Source organism: Pholis gunnellus, assembly GCF_910591455.1.
Source record: "Pholis gunnellus genome assembly, chromosome: 21".
NCBI lineage: Eukaryota > Metazoa > Chordata > Actinopteri > Perciformes > Pholidae > Pholis > Pholis gunnellus.
In genome coordinates, this window is record NC_136548.1 from 14,082,617 (window position 1) to 14,103,880 (window position 21,264).

Here is a 21,264-nt window from a genome sequence, read left to right on the forward strand (position 1 = left end):
TAATTATGTGTGTTTGTCTTCTATCGCTGCACAAATTACTGGGAGAGCTCCAAGCTAAATAATACAAACAAAGCATTTCCCCAATACCACTTGCGCTATACACATTAGCGTGCATACTAATCTCACCCAAATATTAACGGTTTATTGCTGATGGTGGCAGATTTGTTCTCATACAAGTATCAGTGGAGGTTTATTGTTGTGGTTAAAGTGCAGCCTGGTGTGGGAATTTGAATTGTACCCCCCACCCCTCTGTGACCATGGCTGAAAAACAGCTTTGTTTTTCAGCCTTGGTAAAAGTGTGTGTCAAGCACACACACACACACACACACACACACAGGTAGTGTCAATGCCATGGCTCTTGACTAAAGGTCTCTTTATCATCCGGAACTAAAAGAATTCGGACTTTATGCCTTTTACAGTTAACTTTACAGGCTCTGTATTTGAGGTTAAAGACTTCAGTAGAGTCATTAAGAGACCAATTTCTTTCAACAGAGTTAAGATTACATCTATAAAAAAGAGGGTGCCGGGTATCATGGATTTAAGCAGAGTTCACCAGCTGCCTTTTCTCCCGGATCCTTCCAGCTCCCATCCAGATCTAACACTGCTTTCATGTTTGACCCAGTTTTGCAAGACAGTGGCAATGACAAAGAGAAAGAGAGGCAGAAGGAAAAACGATGAAAAAGACACCAGTGGAAGGCAGCGCGAGTGTTAAGGCAGTGAGACAGATTAAGAGGGAGATGCAAAAAGAGAATGACAAAGGTGTATAGAGTGAGAGAGAGAGAGAGAGAGTGTGAGAGAGAGAGAGAGAGAGAGAAAGGGGAAAACGATAGCCGCCTGGGAAGGAGGGGATTGGGCTGAGCAGGAGGGAGGAGGGAAGCTCTGCTTCTTCTAATAAAGCGAGTGTATGTGAAAGGAGGTGCTGAAAAGCATCAGACTGAGCAGAGAGCTGTGTTACCAGAGAGCGAGAGAAAGGAAGAGAGAGGGTCAGAGAGAAAGAGGGGGAGACAGAGAGAGAGAGGGACAGAGGGGGGCAAAGAATAGAAAGAGCATTGTGTTGCTGCTGAGAAAGAACCCATGTCTGCACAAAGAGGTAGGTGTACTGCTATGACTGGCACACATGCACAGATACACACACACACACACACATACATGCATGCATGCACGCACAAGAGCAGGAAGTCCTTATCACACAGTGTAGACAGCAGCAGGATGTACCAGAAGCTGGTAGAGAAAATATTAAGTGTCAGGTGAGTGTGTGTTCTCTTCCAACTGTGTGACTTGCCTTATTGCATGTAGCAGCTGTGTAGCATTGTGAGGGAGGTGTGTGACTTTTCCATAGCATGTGCGTATGGACGGCATAAGCAGGTGCGCCTCTGTGTGTGTTGTGTGTGTTTTGCATGGATTCAGCAGGAGGTTTAGGGTCCGTGTGATTGTGTTTGTGAGGATAAACAGTGGCACGCTTACAGAGGCACTCTCAAGATCATGTGAGGTTTATGGTACTTTATCAGGGCAGAGTGCATGTGACTGAGGGTAACGGCGCAACTTTATCTGATTAATTGAATTGCGGTTGGTATCAGTTTGATAATATGTTTGACTCATGGTCTAATTGTTTTTTTGCTGACAAGTCCAATGCGAACAATAAGAGCAAAGTTGTGTGAGCTATATCAAATAGGAAATGCATCTATATGGAGCGTTTTATCAGTGAATTCAAGGATCTTTAGATGATCTCAAAACTGTATACACAAGTCACATTTGTATGGGTTTGGTTTCACAATGAGACACCCGGCTCCTCAAGTTTGTGTCTCTTACATCCCATTATGATGCAGGGATATGGAATTCCATTTGTGGTACTCACTTTGAGCTATTGGTAAAAACAATTGTTTCCAAAAATGATTTCCAATTGTTCTGGTAATTCTTTTTAACTATAGTTTAATTGGTAAAATTGGTGAGCACCGCTATTGAAATTCAATGTACCTCCATCACTTGATGTGAGAGCAGAAATCTCAAACTCTGTTTGTTTGTAATTTGGGTGACTTGATCCCTTTAATATAAACTAATAACATCCTTTGTCCCCAAAAAGTGTTATGAATTCAAGGATGTTTGGACAATCTGGAAAATATATAAAAGTCACATTTGCTAATGTTAAGTGGCTGATATCTTATCTAAAGTGTCAAGATAAGGCTCTCCATGTAGATTATAAAGGTCAGTTCACCCAAATTACAAAAGAATTATGTGTCATGCAGTGACACGCAAAAAGTTTTGGTTTTAAATGCTGAGATTTTAAAATATATCGTGTCTCTTTGTCTGTGCCGGAGGTCAGGATAGACCAGACAGGGTTAGTGTCAGTCAGTCCTGTAGGCGAGGACAGACCACTTCCCTGTGGCGGGCAGAGATGCTTCCTCTCTTTTCTAATCATATGACGCTGCCAGAGGTTCCCCTTTTACAGGAAGCAGCAGACGAGGCTGTTTCGCAACAGCCGAGACAAGAGTACTTATAGAGCCGTGTTGTTGTCTCTTTTTAACGTTTAGGACAAACAAAAGTTTCCATGATTAATTGGAAAAACTTGTAGCAAGAAGCCCAGTGACAACTCAAGGACACAGTGTTCAGAGGCGCACAATGGTGTGTGATGTGTTCATGCTTGAGGAGGAAAGGCACAAAATAGATGTTTGTGGGTATATATATGCATGCGTGTTAAGTTTGGGGAAACAATGATACCACTTTTTTTTCAGAGTACTTGCCGATACAGAGTATTGAAATTGAAAACATGTATTATTTTCATCAGATGTTTCTCACTTTCTGATTGTAACAAATTGAATATATAACATGATGATGTTGCTGACATTTTAACATTCAAAATTGTGTAAAAAAAAAAGCAAAACTCAGAGGAGCAGCTTGTGACATAAAGGTGAATAGCTGGCCCACCTTAAAAGATCAGTCCACCTTAAGTGCGCCGGGGCATCCGGAGTTGTTGCTAACTTTGGGGCTAATCTTCTTCACTTAATTCATCAACTGGCTGAAAAACAAAGACACAGCAACTTAGCTTTGGTCTGCTTATATAATCAAGTGCAAGAATTCAATCCATAATATACAGTTTGCACTTCCTCTCCCTCATTGTTAAGTGCTTTTGATTCAAATTATTGTCATCCTTTCTTTCCTTCTTAAGGCCTCTACACACCAGGGGCATTTTTTTTTTCTTAATGCAATTCACTTGAACGTCAATATATATATATTTATTAATGGTACTCATGAATACTTTCACACAGAACGAGGTTTTTTTTGGAACAGGATTCATTTTTCTGAACTTAAGGCGTCAACAAATCACGATGTGCGGAATGTTTAAAGTTACACCTATATTTATGAAGACAACAATAACACGGAGGTCTAAACCAAGATGGAAAACTTTATTACTCCTTTCAACCTTGACAAAGGCAGTACAGCGCAGACCCACTCCTTTCCTTTTCCTTTCATAATAAAAGCCCTAGACATATAATATTGAAAAATGAGCACTTTAACTTTGGCTACCTGCTAAACCTTTTACAGCCGATACTTGTTTACTAAAAATGTTGTGCATGACTTCACCTTATGAGTATTTTTTTATTGTTGTATTGCCAGTTTTCCTTAGAGGATTTAAATAACATGGTGTTAGGCAATTGTGGTGACTGCGCCTATGTAACACATGTATTACCTCTACAATATTCATGTGCATGTGTCCACACACAGGCTAATGACTCATTAGAGCCTAACCATCAAAAGAGCATAACAAATTTAAGACCAGCCTGGGACGAACGGACCATTATGAAACCGCACACACGGTTCTCAGCAGTGTCACCCTTTGAGTCATCGCTGAGTGTAAAGTAACAACCCTCTCAGTATCTGCTGATTCAAAACACCCTCCTTCTATCTCTTCCTCTGCCGCTTTTGCATCTCTTTATCAAATGAGATTTATGAGCTCAGATCAACATGGGTGGAGGCTATTAGGTCATAGAGTATGTCCTAACCTGACAGGGCTTCAACACACTGCCAGTGTACATTCGTGTGGTATTTGTGTGAGGATGGCACAATAGGCAAACCTATAAACTGTGTATCTTGGCCTTTATGTATGTGTGTGTTAGAGGCCCTGCGTTTGTATGAGAACTTTAATGTGCTGTACTGGGCAAACTTACAACTTTAGACTTCTTTTGGCAGCATGAGGGCATTTGCTGTTTTTATGTCAGTGATTCAATTAAAGTTTAGGTTTTAGGGAATGAATGTAGTCAACGGTCAACTTGAGGCCAGACGAATGTGTGTTAGGCAGTAAAAATAGCTTTGTGCTGTGAACGGTATGTTTTGTGACACAGTTGTTTTTGTGGGGTCATGATCTGAATGCTGCTTGTCTAAGCAACACTTCGTCTCTAGGCAACAGATGTTAATGTTAAATCTAGAGTGTCCCTTGACCGTACCTTACAAGTAAAAGTTAGATCAAAGTTAGTTAGCTTGTTAAAAATCTCTTAAAATCCTTAAAATGTTTGCATTGAACTCATTAAAAAAGGACCCCAAGCGATACTTAGTGATAGCAGATGTTATGTTTTCCACTGCTACTTCTCAGAGCTGTACTTTTTCCACTACTCCTGTCTTTCCTCATAGTTTGAACCATCGTAGCCTCACCTTAACACTACATTTCTGTTTAAGGAAGGGTCGGAAATGGAAAGAGTGCATAGGCTTATATGCGTTTTGGAAGAATGGGACACTTTGTTTGATCTAAAGTGTTGGGTGTTTCAGTAATATATTACTTGTAGCAGTAACGAAGAAATAAAACGCTAGGATTTCGTTAATATTACTACATGAATTTAAGTCTTTATTGTTTTCATCATTCATCCACAACAGCGCCACCAGGAAAAAAAAGTCATATTGCCGAAATTTGATGGCTGAGGAGTCAGACTCTACGTTTTCGAAATGGGTATACTAGCATTACTCTCAGTTTATCATATTGATTAAGCTTTACAATATCGCCCACAACTGGATTTGTAATGAACTGCAATAAACCTGAGCTTCTGTGGTTTAAATACTTGCTATAAAATTACCCTCTTCCATTTACAATGCATTGTTCTACAGACAGATTACAAAGTAACATTAAACAACTGGTCCTCAACACTGGTCCTCACTTCTACATAAGGGTTGAGCTTAGTTTTAGGCTTGAGATTAGACTATAGGTTTGGGATTGGCCAAGGGTTGGGGTTAGGCATGCAGTTGGGGTAATTAGGGAATGTGTTATATCAATAAAAATCCTCACAACTACAAACACACAAATATGTGTGTTCTTGTGGCCTAAAAGCCTGCGGTCCAGCCAGTGTTGACGTTCCATGAGAGTTCCTCTGTGATCTCATGCATTTAATTAGTTTCTTATAGGTAAGCTCTGGTTTCTGTCTCAACATGTGTTTGAGACTATCGGGCTGCCAACGGCATCATCATCATTAGTAAGTGGTTACACACAATGCATCAGCAGTCTGTCTCTTCTTTAATCTGGTAGCAAATTTATGAGGAAATTTGACTGGAGATGAAATGTTCCGTGTCCTTTAAACACCTCTCAAACCTGACTGGACGGAAAGGCGGGGTTCAGGCGGCTTTACAGCTCTACTGTTACTACTTCCCCTCACAGAAGTTACAGGGGGTTTTCTTAATTGGCACCAGCCTTCAATAATACAGTTGTTTATTAATGCCAGGGCTGGTTGTTTACTTCACCAGCAGAAACATCACGGCTGCTCTCACACATTCATGAAAAAAAAACGAATGACAATATAAAGGCTTGTGAAGACGTCGTAAAACGAGTATACACACGCGGCAATCGCATGTGGTTTCATTCTTGCTTCATTGCAGCTGCATTCCGCCTTTAAAAAAAAGTTTAAGGAATTCCATAATCCCTTTGAAGCTATATACGTTTGTGGCTTGTATGGCGTAGACAGTCACGCAGTCAGAGTTAGTGTTTGGACCTCCACTAAGATCGGCCCTGTATGAGCCTTTGATGGTGGACACCAACGTGTTTACTTCAGGATGTCCATGTCTTGTATTTTGTGTTGACAGTTAATATCTTCAGATTTTTTTTACTTTCCTCCCTGAATTTTAGATTTTCTTTGTCCATGATAAACTCGAGGGAGTTGTCTTTTTCTCTTGAGCACAGCTCCACCCAGACTCCCTCGGCTTTTGTTCCAATATCTGGCAAATGCTGACGACAAGTTGTAAACCAAAATCCATTAAAGAAACATTCGGGTGACATCACAAGTTTTAACATTTTTCTAGGTCCACGGCTATCATCCAAGTGTCAGAGGCTCATTGATGTGTAGGGATCACATCAGTGCAGAGAGCAATCACAGACCCGTCACGTGCATTTGAAGATGTCTCTCTCTACTTTCATACTTCCACAGTTTGGACATTTTTTATCTCTGGCGTTGCTTTATATATTTCATCGTTACTTTTATTGAGGTAATATCATATTTAGTCATTATTCATTATGCATCAACATGAATTATTATTTTCAGACTGAAAGCGCTGTTTGTTGTCGCCGTTTTGATGCATGGGCTCACCACGGCTCAACTGGATGCTCCGCGTATAAAAAGGCAGCGAGGCAACGACACAACTTGCCAAGAGGTCATTCTTCTAGCGGCTGTTTGATACAGTTTGCCTACAGTGACCCTGCCTGTATCATTTAATGATGCATTCTGTGACAAAGAGTAGAAGAGTTCAGCATGGGTGACAAAATGATGGTCATGTACTGAATACAACGTGAATATGATACATAGCTGGACTACTCCCAGATTGTATCTGGTTCTAACAGCCCCTGGATAATGTTTCAAAAAGAAGTGAACTTTGGTTGTTTGCGCAGTAGAATGGCATCGTCAAACAATTACAGGATACTTTGTGGTGGCTCCGTGTGTGTGTGTGTGTGTGCGCGCACTTCCTTCCTTAATGTGCTAGGCTTTGAGTCAGCTCTCTCAAGGAGAGGAAGGGAATGATGACTGGTATAAATAACAATTTGACACGAATTCCCTTGTTTAAACATGCCTATACGTATGTGTGCAGCAAGACTGCAGGGGAATAACAGAATGGATCTGTGAATGGATGAACAGATTTGCAGGCAAGTCATGTTTTGGGTCCGCACTCACAAGCCCACACACCAGCAACCCCTATTCTTTTAACACACACACACACACACACACACACAGACACACACAGACACAGCCTCAGAGAAAAGCAGGGGATTCCGATCCGTCACAGAGATGACATCACAGCCTGCCAGTGATAAAAACAGCTAAACAAGGGAGTCCCCACTTCCCCTCCCTCCTACACATCCCACAGGATGAACAGAGAGAGAGAGAGAGAGAGAGAGAGAGAGAGAGAGAGAGAGAGAGAGAGAGTAGTGCCGGGGTGAGTGACTCTCATTAATTCACAGAAAGAGAGAGAGAGAGAGAGACAGAAAGAGAGGGAGAGAGAGAGAGAGTCCCTTTAAGGGGTTCACATGCACACAAGCGCACGTCGACACACGCACAAACACACTTTAGCTGTGTCTCCATAGTGACCGGCTTTGCTGCCCCGGCTTGGGGAGGAAATGCCAAACTCAGTGCTTCAGCGCCGCTCCGACAGAAAGACCGCTCTCTTCTAATCCACGACGGAAAAACCTCTCATCTTATCACTCTGCTACCTCCCTTGGTCCATTCTCCCCTCCCCATATTTTCCACTCTTTTATTCTCTCACCCCTCCCTCTCTCTCTCTCTCTCTCTCTCTCTCTCTCCCTCCCTCCCTCTCTGTGTGTGCCTCTCCAACTCCCCTGTCAGTGGTAACTTCATTGAAGTAGACAACAGAGGTAAGTACTCTTTTTCGCTGTCTATTAACCAGTCTCTCTCTCTCTCTCTCTCTCTCTCTCTCTCTCTCTCTCTCTCTCTCTCTCTTTTAGTTTCAGTCTCTGTGTGTTTTCCCACAGTAGGACAGTGGTCAGGTTTATCATTGCTGTGTACTGTGTCCCTGTCAATGTGTACTGTGCTCTACAGTTGGCTCACTTTCTACAATGACTGTACTTTGCCAGCTGCCATGTGCACCTAGATAGTGTCTGCTAGTTTGCTTATGCTGGTGATAATCAAACAACCATGTGTGCACAAGTGTGTATTTTACAGTTCAGCCTGGTGTCCATCACAATAGCCTTGTGAATACAGACTTGCGTGTTACACCCTGTTTTGTCCCTTTGGGAATATTTAAACTCATATAATTTACAATAGCATCTGTGTGTGTGTGTGTGTGTGTGTGTGTGTGTGTGTGTGTGTGTGTGTGTGTGTGTGTGTGTGTGTTTGTGTGTGTGTGTGTGTGTGTGTGTGTGTGTGTGTGTGTGTGTGTGTGTGTGTGTTTCGGATCCCATTGTCAGACAAAGCAGTAGCAGAGACAGCGATCAAATATATTTAGGATTCAAATAATACCTACAGCAGGATGTTGAAATCATTCATTATTGTTGGCTAACAGTGACTCTTTGCTAAAGCTTTATCATAACAGGTCATCATGTTTTGATTGTGTGGCACTGCTTTGTATAAACACGTCAGCTATTTCCACCAGGTGTTTCCCTTTTGAACATGTTCCAAGGGGAAGTCCTGTTGATCTTTCCGCATTACCTCAGGACTTTGATGAATCAATGAACAGCTTAGCTTAAAACCAAATCAGTAAAATCCATCTGTAGCCATTGGTTACAAAACAACACAATTAAAGACACCCCGACGGGCTCTCTCTCTCTCATACATACAAACACACACATGCTGTGACATCACGCACATCTGGATGCAAGATTGGCTAACACACCATTCCTCTTTCCCCATCTTCCCCTTTCTATCCCGGCAACCCTCTCGCTTCTCCTTCCCGTCTGTCTGTCTGTCTGTCCGCCCCCGCTCTCAGAGATGAAAGAGAAGAACCCCTGGCACACGCCGGTGACCATCATCATCTCTGTGATTGGTGTCATAGCGATTGTTGCCTTGGTGACGGTAGCAGTTTTGCAGAACAGGCCCCTCCCCCAAAAGTACAAGGTACGGTAGAGGAAAATGCTAAAGTGTTGTAGCCTGTTCCCCTGTGTGGGATGTGTGCCCAATGCATTGCTGTGGGATATCTGTCCAATGTCCACAAGCCAAATATGGTCTCTTGTTAATATGACCTCAAACTGTACTTCTGGTTCTAGAAATCCACTTCCAAATAAGGCCGGCGGATGTGGATAAGAATTTTTAAATCACCCCTCCTTTTTGTCACAAATGCAGGCCCAGAAAGAGACAGAGTTCTGTTCTACTGCATAGTTTCAGCACTAATATTATTTTATTTGCACTATAGTTCCGGAAAGTTTGTCATACTTCAAGTGTATGTCAAGTCATCCAGAGTAAAACTGTCCCCGAGTACTGAACTGGAATTCCTACTTCTGTCTCCACTCAAGTATGGGATTGTGCTGGACGCTGGCTCCTCCCACACAGCTCTGTATATCTATGAGTGGCCGGCTGAGAAGGATAACAACACTGGAAGAGTTGAACAGAAGCATTCCTGCAAAGTGCACGGTATGTGCTGCTCAGTGTCGCCACATATACACACTATACCCTCACGTTCACGTATGCAACCACTAATGCATGCTAATGACTTAGGAAAGCACAATCATGAACATGTACATACACAGTTCACTAAGAGCGTTCAGTGTTCTTCAATATTCAAACTATGCAGCACTAGAACAATAAACTTTAAAGTGTATTCATGTGTAAATACTGAGGTACTTGTTGATACCAATATCTAATAAGACATAATACAATAATGTAATTGGTTATCACCTAATAATTTCAGCTCTAAACCAATTACATCCTATAAAAGGCATCTGCAGCCGAAAACTATTAAAATGTACAACTTCACAGTTTATGGACTATTGTACTGGAAGAGACGTGTATTAATAGTTGACTTACATTTATGGCTGTGGATGTAAAAGCTGGATGATATGGCACAGTGAAAGTTTTCTTGAAAATGAAGCTCCAGCTAGCTATTAGCTTGTTGTAGCTTTTGCTGTTGGTGAAAAGAGTCCAGTAAGCTAAGCTAGTCACCTGCCGCTTATAGAATCATAACGTACAGATACGAGAGCGGAGAAGTGCCTAACTATTCCCCTAACAAATGATTTATTCATCATTGATAAAGCCATTAGTTACAACACAACAATTCATAGAAAGTGGTACCTACAGTGCCTGTGTTGTACGCATATGTAGATGTAAAGTCAAGGTGTATCTTGTCCTGGAACTGGCATGGAAATCCAAATGTGTCTGTCCAGAGTGCCTCAGCTTCAAGGCAATCTTCTTATGCAACCAAATCTCTCTGAATTATTAAAGCAACTTTAAATACATAACATATAACAAAGAGGTCTGTCAAACTGACTCAGCTGCTCTTACGTAAATTTATTTAACTGCTGCTTTCTATCACTGTCGGTGCGCGGGCCTCCATCTTTTTGTAATTTACATTGGCTATCAAAGCTTTCATTGACACCAGATGGCGGACTCCCATGGACAATAGAATCAACATGCTTCTCTGAGAAAGAGTTGCTTACAACCACACTGTCCAGCGTTCCTTTCAATAACACTATATATTTTTGTAGCTGTTTTTAAAGGTGTAAGTAGCTGGGCTGAGTGATATAAACTAAAGCTTTGCTGGTTTTGGTCTTTTCAATGGGATTTGTGAAGACAAACAGAATACAAACAGGCGTATCCTTTAACCCAGCTGAGAGGCGAACACAAGTAGGGAGGAGATGCACATACATGTCGGATATCTAATCAGGGACATCACTGGCTGTAATTTTGCCCACTGGGAACCTCAATTTAGGGGTTCAATACCTGCTCAAGGGAGTAAAGCATGCTTCCAGGAAGCGGACGTCTTGATGATGTCATCCACAAGCTATTTTTTTTCTCCATAGCAATTTCCTCGCCAGTTAATGGATTTGTACAGATGACCTGAAATTCCTAAACAGGCTAGGGTTTCTGAACTCACGGCTCCGATTATGTTATACGGTCGCTACATTTAAGCTAAAGGACTTGACATTTTGCTCAACTTGCAGGCCCAGGTATCTCCAGCTATGCGTCCGCTCCACTGAAGGCAGGGGAGTCTCTGAGAGAATGCATGCAGAAGGCCGAGGAGTGGGTGCCCGGCAAAAGACACCACGAGACGCCTCTTTATCTGGGGGCTACTGCCGGAATGAGATTGCTTAAGTACGGCAAACGTGCACACACACACACACACACACACACACACACACACACACACACACATCCCCGTAATCCATCATAAAACTTGAGTCCACAAAAAGTAACACACCATGCCTTTTCATGCTGACACACTGACGTATCCTAAGCTTTCACTCTATAGCTGTGTTTGTGCTGGCAGTCAAAGTGCTACAATGTGTGGCCCCATGCCTGCGGCCTGTGATTTATCTCCACATGAACTGCCAAAGCAGTACATAGGGAATAACAGGAATATGTTACTGTCCGATCGATTATATACGTCTATTATTTATGGGCTGCTGTATTGATTTGAAGTACGGATGTGAATTAGTCTAATGAATTTGTTGTTGTGTGCAGTATGGAGGACAGCGTGGCGTCAGACAACGTCTTTCAGGCCGTGGAGGGAGCCCTGCAAAAATTCCCCTTTTCCTATCAGGGAGCGAGATTACTCAGCGGCCAGGAGGAGGGCGCCTTTGGCTGGGTCACAGTCAACTACTTGGATGACCGCCTCAAACAGGTTCGCATGTCTGTCCGCATGCATGACTGCATGCACGTCCGCATGCAAGTTTGTCCACTTTTAAACGTGCTTTCAGTGGATCAGTCAGCGTGCTCCCGCTGCACACGGACTTTAATGCCTTTTTCTTTCTGCTGCAGGGCTTGGAAACCACCGGGGCCCTTGATCTTGGCGGGGCTTCCACTCAGATTAGCTTTGTATCTGATAATTATAACGGTTCAGAGTCACCTAGCAACTCAGTCACCTTCCGGCTTTACGGAAATGACTATAACCTGTACACTCACAGCTTCCTGTGTTACGGGAAAGACCAAGCACAACGATTGAAGCTGGCACACCAGACTCAAGTAATTTTTTTTCTCCGTTGACATTAATGATGTGTTTAAATCTAATCTAATCTGTGATCATTTGAGATTGAATCATCTTTAAACGTGATATGAAATGCTGAAATGTGCAATAATGCTGACTTTAAATCTAATTAGCTTACTCTCTGTATCTCTTACGCCTCTCTATCGTGCTCTCTTCTCTTCTAGTCAGATCTAAATGCAGTGGCAGATCCTTGTTCCCACCCTGGTTACAATGCAACAAAGAATTACTCTGTCCTCTATGACAGCCCCTGCGTGTCAGACAGGAAACCACAAGGAGCCCCTGCAACCTTCCACCACACCGGTACAGGAAACTTCCAACAATGCCAGGAAGTCGTTAAAAAAATCTTCAACTCTACCGACTGCAAATACAGCCACTGCTCTTTCAACGGGGTCTTCCAGCCAATATTGCAGGGAGCATTTGGGGTAATGTAACACAGTTATTGAGTTTTATTTATCATTACAAATAAAATATATTTTTTTCTCGTGGTATCTAGCCATGCAGATACTTTTTGGGTATTATTTTTATCTATGTTTGAGATTCCTGCCACTGCATCAATATAATGTAGGTCAATGGCATTTTCTTTGTGTTGCACATAGCATTTTTAACTTTAACTGAATAATCCAGACCTCACTGTACGGACAGTTTTCCTTGGAACTACTTTCTCCCAAAGAAATATTGAGAGTAACAGAGATGTTGCTGTTGTTGTTGATTTTGCGTATTTACCTCACTGGCCCCACAGCTACTTGAAAAACAAAGACAGAAAGGCCAGAAAAAAAACCCCTCATGGGAATAAAATATTTATAAACTGATTACTTCAGTTGCTCAAGATAACAGGATAAGTTAGATTTCCTTTTGCCTCATCTCTTCCTCCCTCTCACTGCAGGCTTTCTCTGCTTATTACTTTGTGATGGACTTCCTCAATCTGACTGATATAAACGTCCCTCTGGAAGATGTCAAGAAACATCTACAACTCTACTGCGCTACTCCATGGGATGAGGTCGGGGCATATTTATACATCAGTTACAAACACAAAACAAATGTCCAGCCATATTTATCTGCTTTCCTGTCTTCCTGCAGAATGCCTATACCTAATGATATCCCTTTATTTAACCCGCTTGAACAGATAGTGCGGCAGCACCCAAAAGCAAAACTAAAGTATCTGGCTGAGTACTGTTTCTCCGGCACGTACATCCTCACCCTGCTGACAGAAGGATACAACTTCACCTCAGAGACCTACTCCGACATTAAATTCATTGAAAAGGTCAGTAGATCACAGTCCACTCCTTTCCTACTTCACACCTCAGAGCATTAACGCCCTGGGTGTGTGTGTGACCTTGTACTTCTATCTTTATAAGGACCTATTTGAGTTTGGGACCTATAGCTGTTAACTCCCAGATTACTCTTTGTCCTCCCCTCTCACTTCATATAATCCCATTTTAAAACATTGATTTTTACAGCCTTGCTCTGGACTAAAAAGATCATAAAAGGACTGCTCAATTGAGATGAATGAACTAAATTATCCATTAAGGATTGGCTCAGTCTAAAAAGAACCAACAGCAACCTTACCAGAAAATGTCAAACGATAAATAGACACCTGATACGCACTTCCTTAGTTCAGTCGGAGACACTTGTGTCAAGGGATCGACTGTTACAGTAAATGGTTATACAGATACATTTGGCAGAAAAAGGCTCTGCAGCGAGGATTCTGCTGAGAGAACTAATCCCCCCAATACGCCTACGAATGATTGTTACAGGAAAGAAAATTACAAGCAGATCTATGCCACAGCCATCCCCCACACATAGCATCGTGATAGGAAGAAGTGTATGTGTTCAGTGGGCCCTGTACTGTATATAGTGTATGCTCTAATTGCAAGCCAAGCCCTTTGACTTCTCTTAAAGCCAGCAATGAACAGATGTTCATTTAATTACAGTATAAAGAAAAATAAAGCTTTAACATAAACTGTGTTTAAATGTCTTGATTAAAGTATCTACTCATCCGTTATCTGTAACCCCTTATCCTATGAAGAGAAATGATGAATATAAATAGGCCTACTTATCCTTCAGCATTTTTTTGAGGCTAATAGTACAAGGAAATCAAATATTATTATTATTATTATATAGTATTACTCCCTGCTGGATAACTGAATTGCAAGGCACACCATCAGGGGAAAATATTACAAAAACCCATTCAGCCCATGACTTTGTTACTAACCTTACTTGGTCATTAAAGCAAGAAATCACAATGTACACAAAACAAAACCAAACAATTAAATTGTGTTTCACACCAATGCAAATAAATGTAATTTTGCAGAAGCAACACGTGCAAATAGTTGGTACAAGGTAAATCAATTCAAGCTAAATTGAAGTTAAGTTAAGATGAATGTGTCAACAGTAGTACTTACAGCCTGAAACACAACAAAACATCTGCAAGCTGAGCCAAAAGCATTTATAGCAACGAATGAAAGCACAAGCAGCACATAAGCTGCTACTTACACTGGACCCATGTGAGTACAAAACCATGGTAGAACTAGAAAAGTGGACGTTCGACCGACGCCATTTTTGTTGGCGTTGACACATTTTAGTGACACAACCTTGAACTGAGATTATTTATACAACACATATCCAAACAAGGAGCAAAGTGTTTCACAGGCATAAAAAGAACAAAGTCTAACATACAATGCAGATACACACACATGTCCACATCGATATATATATTTACAAACAAACATTAATAAATCCGAAAGAGGTCTGCGAACTACAAGAAGCCTACAGGTCGGATCTAACAGGAAGTAACTGTTTCCTGTCTATTCTTTGAGGGCGGCTGAAAGCTTTCTGACTTGACCGCAGTTTTTTGTCACCAGGCGAGCGCAGATCATCTCGAACCAACAGGTCAAAATTAACCAATGAGCATCCAGGCAGCAAAAACGCTGAAACGTTTGTTCTGACGACCGCAGAATCGTGCAACGCAGCAACCAGAAACATGATAAAGTTGTCAGAAATACCCTTCTCATATGCAGTCTATGGTATGAGCAGAGCGGTGAGAGGTGTCATGTTAATAGTTAGAAAAACATAACCGACAATAAAAGCAGGAATTATTAAAATATTTTACAAATAGATTAAATTATAAATTAGTAGAATCAATATGATTATTATTTAATTTATTTACAAATTAATATTAATACATTGTATTCAATAAATTACAAAGGGGTTTACAAAAGCAATATGAAACAAAAAATACATAAAACATAATTTTAAATTAATAAATTAATACTTAAATTATGTGATTTAGTTTTAAAAGAGCAATAAATAATCAGGCTCCTTTTTTGTTTTGTATATGTTATTGTGTTGTAATGTTACTGGATTTGTTTTCTATGTTTAGATGTACTGTATAAGTAGTTTTCAGAGCAGGTATTGTAATTTACAGAAGGAAAAGCACAGCCAGCATGCACAATACCAGGACCCAGAAAGTGAAAATCTTCCAAGAAAAAGAAGTATAATCTGTGTATTTAGGGTTCGGTTAAAGTAAATATTTTCTCTGTGTACTTGTATGATAAGAAAGAAAATTCTTCATTTCAAATTCCACTTAAGCATAAGAAAACATATTTATGAAAGTAGAAGGGAGTACCCCACACAGTACAGTGTACCTCCAATCTGTACTGGCCTGCAGTACATCAATAAATGACAGTGATAGTTTTCCCGCTTCCTGTGTTTGTGTCCAGATAAAAGGCAGTGATGCCGGCTGGACGCTGGGCTACATGTTGAATCTGACCAATATGATTCCAGCTGAGGCTCCTGACTCTCCCCCTCTGCCCCACGCCGGCTACGTCTCCATAGTCTCCATCATCGCAGTGCTGATCTTCATCCTCTTCCTCTTCAGCCTGCGCCCTCTCTGGCCCAGCTGCTCCAAACAGCAACAGATCGTATAGAAAACACGCACACGGATGTATGAGTGACAGCGAGTGAGGGAATGTCTCTGAGAGCTTGTGAGTGTGTTGGTGTGTTCTACCAATTTTTGAATAAGCCAACTTTACACTTTGCAACTTTTGTGGGCAGGTGAAAGGTCAACGTCTACTGCACATCAACAGTCCTGCAGCTCATGTGGATCCAATGACATTTCAGAAGGACAAATGCTTCCTCTACTTTCTACGGAGTGAGTGTTGCTTCTCCGGTTGAAGGACAGTTTTTGTGTTTGTGTGTGGGTGTGTATGTATGAATTTGAATGGGACGTTGAGTGTGTACGCACCTATATCAGTCTGCATGTGTCTTGAATTATGATGTGAATATGATACTATAATGTATAAATAAATAAAATAACCCATGTTTATATAAAATGTTTGAATCGCTTCTCATTCGTAAAGATATAATCAATCATGAAATGTTTAATGTTGCATGATTTATTTACATTTTATGCACAAAGCTGATTGGATTTTATAAAAACTATCATAACAAAGCTTTGCTCTTGATTAAAAGCAGAAAATTGACAATGAAAACAGGAGCAAAATGATCTTTGGTAGACAAATGATATCCTTTTATCTATTGTAATTTGAACCCATTTTTGTTTCACTAGCTCATGAGTGAAGTAGATAATTAAAAAAAGCAACATGCTCCCTCACCCTCAGTTGTAACAATGACACATTCTTGCATAATTACATGTTTTATGAAACTTTCCCATTAGCAGCAGTAGAGATAAAATCCCAGTAACAAAATACTCAAGTAACTCTTTTGTGTATAAGATGACAGTGCTGCCCTCTAGTGGTGAGAGGGCACACATTACATGATGATTAACACATTGAAATATACTATATTCAACGTCCAGTTTATGAGGTACATACAGCTAGCCTCGCAATACATCTTCCCTTTATGGAAATCATAATTTTTGTTGTTGAAATAGTTTTAGAAAAATGTTGATTCAACTTTATGATAATTATGGAGGCTGCAGTTTGTGGTGCTGTTGAACTATTTTGCATTATACTGAGAGGTTTCTATTATTTTGTCCACCCAATTCACATCAATGACCTTTTCAAGGAATCCTATCACATAATATACAGTAGGCCAACTGATGGCACCGCCTGATTCCCCTCTAGTGCTGCTATACAACCTCCAACAAGAAGGCAAATTTCCTATGCAAATACCACCATAGATTATATAAAGTGCGAAGAGCGGGTGTGAAATCCTCTAGAGCAAACTGTGCCACTTTGGAATTACGGCATCAAGGCTTTGGCAGGAAGTGGAACCTTGTGGAGTTTCCCTCCGTTTGGGGACCCAGCCCTTCCTCTGTGTCACAGATAGAGCTCTTATCTTCAGGGAATGGGAGCTACATGGGAGAACGATAAAACAATGCCATCCAGATAATCTGTGGGTGGTTCCTGCTGTTGCGCCACACAATGTCTGTTGGTGTTGGCAATTGCAGAAAGCGATTAAGTGACCCGGCTTACACGTACATGTACACACAAGTGTGCTCAGGCTCCTTATGACCTCATGCATAGACATTTCGAGGTCAAAGCCGGTGATTTTGATTGCAATTTCCAGACAATCTGTCATCTCAGTTTGCTGTTGGCAGCAGATCCCGATGCTGGGGCGTAAGGCGTTGACTTGCTGTCCAGCCGTAGGGACGCAGCCTGTTCCGACACAGAAGGGATGACCGGTAGGTGATCTGTCACGTGATTTGAGGGCTCGCTCTGCTCGTCGCTCAGGTGATCCTGGTCGATGATGTTGGTGGTCTCGGAGTCCAGCTCTCGAACTTTTACTTGGTAGAACCTCTGTGCGAGACATCTCGTCTGGGGAAGCTCGTAGCACGTCTCCAGCACCACCAGCACACACACCAAGCCCAGCAGCAAGTAGACTGGGAGAGCAAACACACACACACACACACACACACACACACACAGACACAATGGAAGCATGACGAATCAAAGACCAGTGATTTATAAGATTTGGTGATTACATAAAGGGTGTAGTAGCTTGCAGTCTTTGGTTTGTTTAACCTGTCAATCAGAAAAGCTAAAGTGGTAAAAGGTGGAAAACATGATGAACCTGTAATGAACATATTACCAATGTGTAACAAAAAATGCCTTGCACCATTTCACTGTGTTTATTGTCATGCGCCATTCACCAAGCCAAATGTCCTTGTATGTGCAAACATACTTGGCAATAAACCGTTTCTGCTATGCTGATATTCTGTTAGCATGCGGATGTTAGCCTTTAGCTCAAAGCACCGCTGGTACAGCCTCACAGCACGGCTGCAGACTCTTACTCTTGCTGCTTTTTCCCTGTGAAATACTGGATATTTTTTCTTCTCTGGGGCTCTAAAATCATTCAGTTGAAACATGACAAGTCGTCTTCGGTTGGACGGCTGACAACTCATAGACTTATTCCGATTGAATTGGTCCCCATCCAACAAGGTTGGGAACCACTTCTCTGCAGGATGAGAAAATGTAATAATGCTTGAAACCTTTTCTAAATCGATGGGTTAATGGCTTACGTTTTTTCTTTCTTTTTGGAGATAAAAGGCTTCCACCTGTAAGCAAAGCACTACATTCAGCCAGCTTCCTCTCACCTGTAATGGCCAGCCTGTAGAGGTGTGGGTGTGGGTTGTCCTCTTTACTCTGGATCTCTCCGGGGACATAATCCCCGAGACCAATGGTCGTCAGAGAGATGAAACAGAAATACAGAGACTCCAGAAAATCCCACTCCGTCTCCAGGTTGACTAAGATCCACGCAGGGATGATGAGGACTAGCAGCGCCGTGATGATGGTAAGGCAGGCAGCGTGTATGGCGGCTAGCTTTGATTTAGACATGGCCCATCGACGGTGGAAATAGGCCAATGGAATTCGAGTCACCAGGGCCATAATCCTCTGCACCACAACAGTGAGGAAGAAAAGGGTAACTGGGATGCCAAAGAGGGAGTAGAAGATGCAGAAGGCCTTCCCTTCGTCCGAGAGAGGAACTGAGTGGCCATAACCTGAAAACACAGCAAAACATGCAGCGTTGCCTTAATTACAAGGGTGTAATTAGAGTTGGGATTCTTCTCCAGGACAGCCTGTGAAGCTCTACGCATATAATGATTATATAGAAGCAAAAAAAGCGAGGCAGAAAGACAGAGGCTCATTGAACAGCAACAAGTCTTCTTGTGAGAGACAACTTCGATCAATGAACAAGGCCAAAGTTCAGTGGGTTTTAATTTGCTCCTTTGATAAGAACTATCAAAACATAGTACGGAGCTTTAGGGGTGTCAATTTGTATAAAAAAAACACAGTAATTTCCCACCAACCTGCTTTTACGTATACTGACTAACAAATGTCAATGGTTAGCATAGTTGATACAAACTTTTAACTACCCCATCAGCCTATATACATTTTGTCCTTGACTCTCCACTGATGTCAGTGTAATGACTTTTTTCACGTTGCATGCTCTTCATTATGATGTGCAGTTACAAGTGCCACTATCTAATACGTCACTCTGTATGAAAGGTTTCTAATAACTTTATTAATAAGTAATTTACTCATTTACAAAGCAGCCAATATGAGCCACGACCTTCACGATGCAGAATGATGTGCAGAGTTTGACACCAGAAACCTGTTTTCACATTCTTCTGCCAAAGGGGGAACAGTTTATTTGTGCTCAGCTTGAATCAAATCAAGTTCAACATGTACATACAGTACACCAGCAGGATTGTTGGGCCATCACAACTAGCAGAAGCCAATTGTGGTCCAGTATTCAACTTACACAAGAAGGGACCTTTAACTGAAGGAAGAGAAGTCTTTAGTCTATAGAACTTTTAAATAAATATCTGGATAATATGCATATTTGAACATTCTTGATTGAGAGTAGGTGACATTTTAAGAAATTGAAAGAAGTGTATTGGAATTTTTCTTTCAGAAAAAACATATAAGTGATTATTAAAAACAGGGTAGCCTATTTTCATAAGCAGTAAGTTGCCACAAAAGCCTTTGTACCTCATGACTCAGAAAGTGCTGCCCAATAACAGGAAAAACCACAGTTTGGTGTCCACACCTCACACTTTTGTCTCCCGGGGCCTCACCTGTTGTGGTCAGCACGGTGCTGGTGAAGAACAGGGAGGACACGAAGTCCCAGTTCCGATTGGTGTTGTTACCCAGCACGGTCACTCCGTAGTTACTGGCCTCTAGCGCGCGGGCCAGAAGCTCTTCCAGGCGCGCGTCGGACACACAGGTGTTGTTGCTCAGGAAGTCCTGCCGGGCCGCCTTCAGCTCCTCACGGAGCTCCAGCTCATAGGGCTGCTCGATGGCGGAGAAGATCCCGGCGCCGATTACGAGGTAAAGGATGTAACCGACAACCAGCAGCGCAAAATTCAGCGCGGACTGGTTTCGGTCCACAAACCGAGCGCACCAGTTGTCGTTACAGATGCGAACCATCCCTCCACTTCCCCCTTATTGACACTTGATTAACAACAAAGCGCGCTTCAATTAAACAGACAGCAAGCCTGTTGTTTTTTTTAGCAGTGACTTCTATCCTCTCTAACCAGTGGATGGGCACGTCTTCCTCATTCTTCACCTCATTGAAACGGGTGGTGACGTCGCTCTTTTACCGCTCCAGGTGTGTGTGTGTGTGTGTGTGTGTGTGTGTGTGTGTGTGTGAGAGAGTGTGTCTGAGAGTGTTTTCCTGCACTCCCTCTCCAACCGGTTTATCAGGTTTAGTGTTTTGAGTCATGACAAAGCATTTATTTTAACCTGAGGTTCCAGGTGAATTTTTTCAGGAGACAGATTTATTACTGTAAAAAAAAAAGAGTTTGTATTTTTACAGTTACACAAAATAGACGATGAAAGTGATGTAAGATAACAAAAAAAAATGGAGCTGACAAAGACAAGGAAACAAAACAATAAAATGAATGAATTATTTATAGGGTTTTTTATAATACGCATTTTCCTGAAATACATCGTTTCTGTTAAGTTCTTCCAGGATGTGTAATCATTAATCTAGTGTTATCATATTAAGAAGTTATCAATTGAATTTGTATTTCCTTTACCAAGTGGTAGCTACTAAGTTACTTGGACTTTACATGAGTGTTTCTATTTTCTGCTGCTGTGTAGCTACTTCAACGGATGTGTCTGACAGCTGAGGTTAAGATTTTACAGCAAACACTGACAGGAGCCATTCTGTACTGTACTTTTA

General features: G+C 41.6%; 2 protein-coding genes across 3 annotated transcripts; one reads left to right on the forward strand and one right to left on the reverse strand.

Annotated features, from left to right (window-relative positions):
* Nucleotides 1–938: 938 nt before the first annotated feature.
* entpd1 (ectonucleoside triphosphate diphosphohydrolase 1) lies at nt 939–16,434 on the forward strand. 2 transcript variants are annotated; one of them, XM_079182617.1, is made up of 10 exons: nt 939–1,090; nt 8,905–9,032; nt 9,428–9,545; nt 11,072–11,222; nt 11,592–11,751; nt 11,889–12,092; nt 12,279–12,536; nt 12,998–13,111; nt 13,238–13,375; nt 15,834–16,434. In XM_079182617.1, exons 1-10 carry the CDS (start codon nt 1,075–1,077, stop codon nt 16,038–16,040), a joined length of 1,494 nt encoding a protein of 497 aa, XP_079038743.1. In that variant the 5' UTR covers nt 939–1,074; the 3' UTR covers nt 16,041–16,434. The 2 variants fall into 2 exon arrangements, with proteins under 2 accessions (XP_079038743.1, XP_079038744.1); XM_079182618.1 differs by lacking the exons at nt 8,905–9,032; nt 9,428–9,545.
* Nucleotides 16,435–16,457: 23 nt separating this feature from the next.
* Nucleotides 16,458–20,604, reverse strand: LOC306713060 (potassium channel subfamily K member 1-like). Its single transcript, XM_079182619.1, has 3 exons — nt 20,156–20,604; nt 18,671–19,075; nt 16,458–17,956 (listed from the first exon to the last, which is right to left on the reverse strand). Exons 1-3 carry the CDS (start codon nt 20,505–20,507, stop codon nt 17,652–17,654), a joined length of 1,062 nt encoding a protein of 353 aa, XP_079038745.1. The 5' UTR covers nt 20,508–20,604; the 3' UTR covers nt 16,458–17,651.
* Nucleotides 20,605–21,264: the final 660 nt, after the last annotated feature.

Coding starts and splice junctions, on each gene's coding strand:
- entpd1 (XM_079182617.1), top strand. Junction 9,546..11,071: donor GCATTCCTGCAAAGTGCACG/GTATGTGCTGCT, acceptor CTCAACTTGCAG/GCCCAGGTATCTCCAGCTAT. Junction 13,376..15,833: donor ACATTAAATTCATTGAAAAG/GTCAGTAGATCA, acceptor GTTTGTGTCCAG/ATAAAAGGCAGTGATGCCGG.
- LOC306713060 (XM_079182619.1), bottom strand. CDS start 20,507: ATGGTTCGCATCTGTAACGACAACTGGTGCGCTCGGTTTGTGGACCGA. Junction 19,076..20,155: donor CACCGTGCTGACCACAACAG/GTGAGGCCCCGG, acceptor CTGTGTTTTCAG/GTTATGGCCACTCAGTTCCT. Junction 17,957..18,670: donor CTACAGGCTGGCCATTACAG/GTGAGAGGAAGC, acceptor TTGCTCTCCCAG/TCTACTTGCTGCTGGGCTTG.